We start from the raw sequence: 9,806 nt of genomic DNA, 5'->3' as shown, positions 1-9,806 counted from the left end.
GGGGGGGAGCCGTGAAGGAGTAACCAAAGCCAAATAGAAAGAAAGAAAGAAAGGCTGGGAGAGAGAAAAAGGGCGTTGCTTGGATGGGGCTCTCCTTTCCACTCCCCTTTCCCAGGTCCCCAGCACCAGGGCAAGGCGCCTGCTTCCCCCCTCCAGCACTGCTGCTCCTGCTCCTGCTGCTGCTGCTCTTGCAAAACTGGAATTGGCTGGGATTATTTAAGGGAAGAAAAAAAAAGGAGGAGAAGGGATCAGAGCAGCCGCCAGAGAGAGGGCGATAGAGTCCACTTTCCTCCAACTGCCCTGGGTCTCCCTCCCTCGCTCTCTCCTCTTCAGCAACACCAAGAGCCCCAAACTGAACCCAGAGCAGCTTTTTCCATCAGTTCAGTTCCCTTCCCTCTCTCTGTCTCACACACGGCAAGGAGAGAGCCCCTTCCTCCCCTTGATTTTCCTTCGCATGCTCAGCCCCTTGTTTCCTTTAAAGCACTAGAAATCCCCCTTCTTGCCCCCGCTCCTCCCTGCAGACTGGGATTGCAATGGGAGCTTTGCAGATTGCTGGATTTTCCATCCTTTTCTTTCTCCTCCACTCTGGAAACACGCTGGCAAATAAAGCCAGTCAAGGTAAGAGAAAATCTTCCCTGCTCGAAGGTTTGCTGTTTGATGTGTGGATTGGGCAGCCGGATCTCCTCGTTAGAGCTGGGGTTTAAGTGCAGGCTGGAGAAGGCAGCAGCAGTAACAACAAACAGTGGAGGGGATTTTAAATGTCGCTTGCAGATATTCTCGCCTACTGCCTTGGAACTGGGGTTGGGTTTGTAAACTCTTTAATGAGTTGCGTTTCTTAGACTTTAGTTCTTTTTCGGTTTGGACTCTTTATCTCAAGGCGGGCGGTGCAGGGGCAGAAAATTAGAGTGGGCAAACAAGTCTGCATCCATCACAGGCAGAATGTGGCTGTTTGGAGGGGCTTGGGGGGCTCTGCTGGTTTTGTGTCTGTGAGATGGGGCTACCACGGCAGCGGTGTGGGTGAGGAGGCTGCTGCGGGCTGGGTTGGAGGGCAGGGATGGCGGAGCGGGCGTTGATAACACCAGGAGGCTGCATCTGTGCTGGGGACTTCACATCGGCACGGGGAAATCTCAGATGTTGGCTGCAGGGTTGTGGGCAGCAGGAAACTTCGGGTAGCTGAGCACAGCTAAGCCTGAAAATTCAGGGAGCTCTTTCCCTGTCTCGTGGAAAGAGAGATACGTCCCATCCTTATCAACTTGGGGCTTTTCTGTTTCACAACTCCCGTATTGAGCCAGAGCCTCCCCTTGCCAGACGTACACACGGAGCTTTATGTATGGTCTATCTATACCTTCGCTTTTCTATAGCACCTCTATATTTAGCTCAGATTTTTTCTCTACACGCGCGCCGGAGTGCGCGCGCCCACACCAGCACACACAGCCCTATACATGATCCTGTTGGCTGTCTCAAAGGGGGTTTTTCTCCTTAATTCACCACTATCTCTACAATCTGTGGTGTTTTCTCTTTTTCTTTCCATAGCATGTAAGGTTTCTCCAGCCCGGCTCTGGCTGTGCTGTTGTGGCAGCTGCACGTTTGTGCGTACGGTGAGATTAAATAGCGTGTGAATGAAATCTCGGAGCGCAGGGCATAATGAAAGATCTCTTGTTGGAGGATTCCAGCCACGCGCATGGTCGCCCGAGCCCTGTCACCCACAAAGTTAGAAGGAATTTCAAGGCTATTGTCTTATCTGGCTCAAAGTGTTTCTAAAACAATAGGCGACTTCTCCAGAGGGCAGCCTGGGCAAGCAGGAGAGATTTTCCAGGGCAAAGGTTTGGTGAGAAGGCATCCAGCTTCACGTAAAGCTTTATGATTTAGGCACAGAAAGGAATGCTTAGGTTTTTATCCCCCCTCAAATTATCTTGAGTGTATGCATTGCTTTCATTTCTTATCATAATATTTATTTATTAAGGCCTTTTGGTTTCCAGTTCCATTTAAGCCTGAGCCAGAATTGCATTAAAATAGCAAAGTGAAATTCCATCGTGCAGAGACTTGACAGATCCCTTCAGGGAAGGAGAGGGGTGGAGTGGGGGTGGAGAGAGGTGAGCTCAATCCTGTGCTGGGGTGCATCGCCCGCCGGGACAGCGCTGGCTCCTCCGGGTGTCCGGCTGCTCACAGGGGGCTGTGCTGGAGAACTGAGAATTGGGGAGGGGGAGGTGTCCGCAGAGAGGCAAAGGTTGGTGCCTGTAGGGCTGCAAGGATCTATAGGGCAGGGGTGGGCCTGGTGCTGGTCCTTTTTGGATGAGGTCAAACTCACAGGCATCATTAAGGCATCACTGATGGCAGGTACAGCATGTGCCTTTCCTCAGAACCTGCTGTCTCATGGGTTTTCTGACTGTCACTGAGCTCTTTGAGCCCTCTCTGTGTGTCTGGGACACGTGTCAGCAGGATATTTCTCAAAAGCATCAAGTGTGTGTGCCGGTGACACCACAAGGATGGGGCACACATCTCCCCAAAACCTTTGCCCCCTTTTGAGGGACAGCACCCCTTGCCAGGTGACTGTCACGGGCTGGGGAAGGGCTCCTCTCCCATCAGATGGTCTTGTCTTGATGGGATAACGTTGTGTCATGGGTCAGGCTTGCTGGATCATTTCTTGTACTGAATTACCCTGGAAAGTTTAGTCTGTGGGGAAAGAAGGATTTAGAGAGCTGGCTGCTGGGGCTGGAGGGTGTCTGCCAGTGGACCTGGCTGACTGTGGAGTCAGCTTAGGGCTAGGGGAGCTTTCAATAGGAGAACTGACAATGTAAATCTAAATAACCATAGGGAGGCTCCTGACACACATTCACATCAGGGATGGCCTCTCTCCCTGCGGCCTCCAGGCCAAGCTGCCCACATGGTGCTGTGCCCACCACTCCTCTGGGTAGATAATGTCACCCCCAGTCCCGACCTCTTGTCCGTCAGTCCATCTCACAGCCTTCCAGACAGAAGAGTTTGTCCTGAGCTCCTGTTCTCAGTGGAGCAGTGCCCTTACCTGCTGTCTGCCAGCCTCAGTCCCTCCCTGCATGCTGGGAGGGCAGAGCCCAAGGACTGGCAGCTCTGCACCATCCTCGGGCAGTGCCAGCCCCTCTGGCAGCACCCTCGTCACTGGGAACACATCCCAGGATTTGCCACTTTTCCCCGCAACTAATTGCACATCCCCTCAGATGATGCTGTGGTGTGGGGCCAGGAGGGAGAGGCAGCATCTCCCTGGCAGACCCCAGCACCCCAGTCTGCAGCCCCTGGCATTCCCATAGCCCCAGTTCAGGGTCCTGAGTGTGATGACAGCCTCAGCCCAGCCCACTGGGCACTCAGTGGCTCATGGTTGACACCAGCCCTCCTGGCTAGTGCTGCGTGGCTGTCCAGGGCCACAGCCACTGTCCCACATGAGGGGGTGCTGTGGTGGGATGCACCTGCAAAGCCTACACCGCCAGAGATTCTTTTTTTCTGTATTTTTTTAAGGAGTCTAAAATTTTCCAATTGCAGCGTGGAGATGCTGTTTGATTCCCCTCCCATCGCCGCCAAACCTCCTCCCCCTTGGCCTCTGCCTTCCTACCTCTCCAGCATTCACAGTGTGCGACTGTTGTGCCTGTCCCCTCCACCCCGCTGAAATATGAAATGTAAAACTGTAAACATTTCACATACACAGTTCAAAGGAGATCTTTGACTGAGGGCGTCTAACGTGCCTGTACCGAGATTAAAAAAGGGGAGGGGGTGGGTAGGAAGGAGGGAAGAAGAGTTTTTTTGTAACTGCCAACTGGAGTATAAATACTCAGACACCTTGAGTCTTCCAGTGCCGATGTATTGCTCTCTCCAAACTGCTCAGGAGTTGGGGGTTCTTTTCTTATATATATTTTTTTTTTAACCAGAGTACTCAGTTTAGGAAAAAAATGTGCATGATTGACCTTAACCTTCACTTTCAAAATTCTGAGTCCCCTGAGAGGTTTTAGGAGAAGCCTGGGATGGCAAATAAAGTTTGCTCTGTCTGGCAGCACTGGAGGATGCCCAGCTGTGTTTTGGAGAGGCTGTGTCCCTGCTGGAGATCTTGAGATTGTTGCTCCCGGAGCAAAAAACAAACAAACACATTTTTTAAGGCAAGGCTGGGTCAGTCTGATAAGCCAAAGGAACAACAGCAATGACAATTCCATGGGGAGATGAACACTCTGCTGGTGTGGAGTATCAAACCCTCTGTGGGGAAGTGGTGATGGAATTGGGTTGAAGTGACCAGGGTTGGCCCAAGGATGTGGGATGGAGGTAGAGGGAACATTTCCTATTCTGGGAATGGTGGTGGAACTGGGATCCATCAGGATGAACTGGTCTGCTGCAGAGGAAGGACAGCTCAACCTGGCTCTGCCCTCATGGGAGTGGGAAGCATAAGCGAGGGGGATAAAAAAGCCCTTTTCTGGGTGAGTGACAGCTTTGGGGAAGCAAAACCCATGGTGAGGGTTACAGGGCAGTGTCTGGGCATTGGACAGTAGGGTCACCAGGCTGGAAATGTCCCAGGTCCTCGCTGTGACTTCTCCTCCTCCATCATTCCACAGGACCAAGCACTGGGGCTGCATCTCCTGTGTCCCACCTGTTTTTGGGAAAGCTGGGTGGATGTGCAGGGCACTGGGCGGGCTCGGGGGTCTCCATTGCATGGTGAGATGCAGACATCCCCTCTGAGCCATCCTGAGCACAGATACCTGCCCACTGCCACCTCCATCCTGGCAGCAAGACATCACCCAGCACCTGAGTCAGGATCTCTGAGTGCAGATGACCCCTCTTCAGCCACTTCACAGAAGGGTGCCCTGCAGAGCATCCTCCTCCCCTCTCCTGGCCCATATCCCCTCTCAGGGGCTGCCACTGCTCGTGGCCATGCCCTGAGCCCTTCCTGCTGAGGCACAGCACGAGTGGCCCTTGTGAGCTCCCTGGACGAACAAATGATTAATAAACTGCACCACAGTGTCTGAGGTGGTTATTAATACCCTGGTAAAAGGAGCTACTGAAGTTATAAAGCTTTAATTTGGCATTAAGGCCGAGTGGAAACTCCACATGTCTGCCAACAGCTACACACACATCCCCATACAGACAGGCTGTTAATATATATGCCTATATAAAAACAAAGAATAAAATTAATTTGTAGAAAAAGCTGAAGCGCTTGCAGAAGAGGGGAAAAAGGATGGTGGGTTTGTTTGTTTAGGATTTTTCCGGCCAGTTTTCGCTGTCCTATCTCACTCCCCTCCTCAAATTTATTGTGACTTTTGGCCTAAGGCTAAAACCATCTTTTATTTTTTTTTTTAAACAAAATAAGGAAGCGAGGAAAGAGCTTCAATCCAGGCTCTAAAAATATACGAGCTGTTGCTGTATCCCCCTACTCGCTGTCGGGTGTGACACCGCAGGGCACAGAGGTGGTGGCCGTGTGCCCGTGGGCTCTGCCACCACCCTCGGTCAAAGCCCTCGGGCTCGCCGTGGGTGCGCGCCGGTCCCGGGGAGGTGGCGGTCCCCCCGCTTTTGGCACGCTCGAAATGGCAGTGGCGTTGAAACCGTCTGCCTCCGCTGCCTTTGAAATGGAGAATAAAGCTGCAGCTGGAGCGGAACGGGGCCCAACAGCCAGCGCTGGAAAATCCCACCCACAACGGAATAAAAAACATGGCCCGAGGCGCGGGGCGAGCGCCGCAACCTCCTGCCCTGCGCCGCAGCCCCCGGGCACGGCCGTGCCAGGGATGCTCCTGCCCTCCGAGGAGCCCTCATCAGCCCCAGAGCCGTGGGACAGGGACATGGGGCTGGGCAGGGAGCGGGGCCACCGTGGGCGAGACCCCAGTGAGACTCAACATCTTCATCAAAACCAAATTCCCCGCCGGGTGCAGAATTCCCGGGATTTGAGGCACCGTGCGCCCGTCTGCGCCACCCGGCTTGGGCTCATTTCAGGCAGCTTAGGGTGGAAAACAGTGGTTTTTGATTATTTGTGGAAGGAAGAGAAGGGGTACAGGTCTGCAGGGGGACTGGTAAACCCTGCAAAAAGCCCACCGGGATTTGGGACCTTGAATGGAGCAGGTCCCCTGGAGTAGGGGGACAAGCAGGGCACACCCCAGCGAGGAGCTACTGAGAGCAAATAGGGACAGAAAAGGATTTTTTATTAAAAAAAAAAAATCTTCACTTGTCTTGCAGATGAACCCTCTCACATGGTAGCAGCAGCTCAGAGCACCTGCAGTGAGGCCACAGGCAGCTTTTTGGATGGAGAAAATTCTCCTGCAGGAAAAACGGTCTGCCCTGAGAGAAAACCTTCCCTTTCACGGGAAAATGCTGCTTGTGTTGACAAAAATGCTAAAAATTGAGTTTTTCAGAGGGTTTTACTTTAATTCACTACATCATTTCTGAAGGATACTGAAGAGCCAAAATTTCAGCATTCAAAAATTGGGATCTTTGCCAGTCCCAGGACGGCTCCTGGGGTGCCCAGGAGGGTATTTATTCACTCTTCCCACAAACACACTTTATTTTTTTTTTTTTTAATCCTGTAACCTTTCAGAATTACTCTAGTTTTGGAAAAATTACTGAGTGGAAAACTGATAATGTTTTCTTTTGTACTTTTGCTGCTGTGTAATCTTTCCAAAGTTAGAGAACTTTTGAAGTTTCAGAACGGGAAAAAAAGAAAAAGACAGGAAAAAAAAGATGCTATACATGCGTGAGTGGGAAAGGGCCAGAGGTGCATTCAATGCCTCATGCATGTTTTTCGTGGTCTTGAGTTTGAGAGTGCAGAAGGAAAAAGAAATAGGAAATAAAATTCCGCCAAAAGTGAGATTCCTGGCAAAAGGCTGGGAAAGTTTCAATGATGTGATTTATGCCTGGTGGATGCTTCACGTTCTGAGCGTTTTTAGAGGAAGGAGATGGGGTTTGATGGATGGTCTGTACGGTTTGGGTGCTGGTTCCCACCCGTGTGCCCGGGTGGGTGCCCGGGGTGCCAGACCTGACAATTGTCACCTTGGCACCACGACTCGAGGCATCACGATGTGATTTATAACTTTGAGGGAGCACCTGAAGGGGAGCTCCCAGCCATGGAGCAGGATCTGCAGATTCAGTAATCCTTTGGGACTGAATTTCCCGTGCACATTGTGGCCAGTGCTTGGCATCTCCCCACATCCCCCTGCTCCAATGCCACAGCCTCCCACCACCCCTCTGGGAGCCCAGTGAGGGGTGCAGGAGCCTGAGGGGAAGTCACTGGGATGCTGAACAGCCACACTCAGCTCTCCAAAGGGACAAGAGCCCCGTGGGACCCCGGGTACGGGCAGGGGATGACACTGGGTGCCGGGGTGGCCACAGCACCATGGCACCGTGACCAGTGCCATGGCTGCTGTAGGTGCCAGCCAGGAGCAGGGCCCTGGTTCCCGTGCAATCCCTCCATCCCGCGGTGGGTCAGCCTCCAGCCGGTGATTAATGGCCCAAGGGAGGCCGTGGTGGCCGCGGGCCATGGCTAATGTCAAATAACAAATATGAATGCGGGCTGTAAATATTTATACAATGCGCAGGCACGTGCCGCCTCCCTGGTGCAGAGACAAAGCTCTCCTCCCGGCCGGGTGACTCACATCTCCCGGCACAGAGCCGCCGGGGTGGCCGGGACAGGGCTCGGGGTGGCCGGGACAGGGCTCGGGGTGGCGTTCCCGCGGCCGTGGCCCCTGTCCCGCAGGGCTGCCTGCCCGCCCGCTGCTTGCAGGGATGTTTGGGGTCTCTGGGGAGCTCTCCTGGAGCACTTCTGTTCTTAGAGCTGCTAAAAAGCTGGTTTTTAAAGGCAGCTGAGAGCTTTGAAGCTTCACACTCCTCTTGAGGGGGTACAGAGAAGCTGGAGGGACTCTCAGGTTCCCCTTCCCCAGTGAGGAGCTTCCTATCCATACCGTGAGAGGAGTTGGAGGAGGCGGAGGAGGCGGAGGAGGCAAATCCCTCCAGGAGCAGCGCTGATGCTCCCCACGTGGAGCTGGAGCCTGGGCTGCTCTGGGAGCCCTGCCCATGCCTGAGGGGCTGCGGGTGATGCTCAGCCCCATTGCCCCTCAGCAGCCCGATCTCCAGGCACTGGCAGGCACGGAGGGGATGTGCCCGCTTCAGGGCACCACATCTCCCTGCCTGCCAGAGCAGGGGAGGCAGTGAGGGCCAGCTGAACAGCCTTTCGCTCACAAACCTCCACTCCATGTGCTCGAGGCTTCTCCATTTCCCAAATACCACTAAAACCTCCACTCCCACGGCCTCCTGTCACAACAAACCCTTGGGCATTGCTGCTTGAGGCCATTGCCAGCATGTAGAGCTCCGGATGTGATGTCCTGGGTACCACAGCACTGTTGTGGGGCAAAGGGGGATGGGGAGGATGCAAATTTTGTCCCTCTTCCCAGGGAAGCCTTGATGTTTTTCCCAGTTCTCCCTCCTGCTTCTCACTCCTGGCTCCCAGGTTTATTTAGTGTGGTCCCTGCGAATTCGTGCACATTCCTTGGCACCTAAGAATAGAAAGCAATGACGATTATTTGGGTGCCTAGTCGGCTCAGGAAACAGCTAATTGGAGACAGAGACTTTCACCTCTGCCTGGGCTGGCTCCAGCCTGGACGAGGAGTGCCAGAGCAGGATTTCCTATCATCAGACACATAAAAGGGCTCAGGATGACGTGTCCAAGAGGGGACACAGGTTGTGCTGTTTGGGAGTGGACCCAGGGATTCACCATGTCCAGAGCCCATCATCAGCTGTGTCAAGGCAGATTGAGGCTGCTGGGATCCATCCCCTGGGGTGGTGGGGGGATAGAGGGTAGAGGTCCTAAGCTCTCCCCTTTGCTACCCTCACCTCTCCTCTTGCAGATGTTGACGAGTGTGTGGAGGGCACGGACAACTGCCACATTGATGCCATCTGCCAGAATACCCCCAAGTCCTACAAGTGCATCTGCAAGTCTGGCTACACCGGGGATGGGAAGCACTGCAAAGGTAGGGACACGCTGCTGGCAGAGCCAGAGCCCTGCTGAGAGTGACAGCCCTGCTGGGTCAGAGGCCAGCAGTGGGCTCGTCAGCACTGGCTCATGCAAAAAGGCCACTTGTTCACCCCAGCCCATTGTAAACTTTTATTCCCCTTTTCTGCCCCAAACTCCTGGCCTGCTGACAGTGCATGGGGACAGAGAGGACTCTAACTGTCCTTGCTGGTGATGGAGTCAGCCATTGTCCTGGCATGGTTGGGACTGGCCATGAAGGGTCACTTAGGGCTTGTTTTAAACAAAGCTGGGCTTATTTTCCTGCAGGGTTTCTGACCCTGAGACTGCAGGACTGTGTTATCAGCTAAAACATAAGAAACTTTAAAATAAGATATAGAAATGGACATATAGATGATATGAATATTAATATAGATGTAGGTAAAGATGTAAATGTAGGTATTGATACAGGTATAGGCATGTATCTATCTATAGATACAACTGAGTGGGGGATGGAAAGAAAATGGGCTCCTTAGAGCAGCAGTAGGAAAGCAGGATTGGGGCAGGGGAAAAATTCCCAGCTCAAAGCAGGTTCAGGGTCAGGATGGGCCGAGTACAAATAGCAGAGGGATTAAAGTGCTCCAGGCACTGCAGGGCTTTGCCATGGAAACGGGCTGCCCTGCCAGCACCCTGGGAAATCCCAAGAGGTTCCCAGCACTCTGCACCACACCAAAGCTGTAAGACACTGGGTTAGCTGGGGGTCCAGCGTCTAGGCTGGGGAGAATGGGGATGATTTTGTAGAGTCTGGAGGGATGCTGCAGGTGACAATGGAGCTGAGGAGCTGCAGGAATAGGCAGAGAGAGCAGAA

The 9,806-nt window shown here is 53.2% G+C and overlaps 1 protein-coding gene across 2 annotated transcripts in view; it reads left to right on the top strand.

Moving 5' to 3' along the window:
• The first annotated feature begins 118 nt into the window (after positions 1-118).
• Positions 119-9,806, top strand: part of SCUBE3 (signal peptide, CUB domain and EGF like domain containing 3) — a 32,264-nt gene continuing 22,576 nt past the window's right edge. For both annotated transcript variants that reach the window (XM_088180507.1, XM_088180505.1), the window contains exons 1-2: positions 119-618; positions 8,838-8,960. In XM_088180507.1, the coding sequence (XP_088036633.1) occupies positions 534-618; positions 8,838-8,960 (208 nt within the window). In that variant the 5' untranslated portion in view covers positions 119-533. The remainder of the gene's footprint in view (positions 619-8,837; positions 8,961-9,806) is intronic.

The sequence above is a fragment of the Sturnus vulgaris genome, chromosome 29 (assembly GCF_052056855.1).
Source record: "Sturnus vulgaris isolate bStuVul1 chromosome 29, bStuVul1.hap1, whole genome shotgun sequence".
Lineage (NCBI taxonomy): Eukaryota > Metazoa > Chordata > Aves > Passeriformes > Sturnidae > Sturnus > Sturnus vulgaris.
This window is presented reverse-complemented; position numbering and strand designations above follow the sequence as displayed.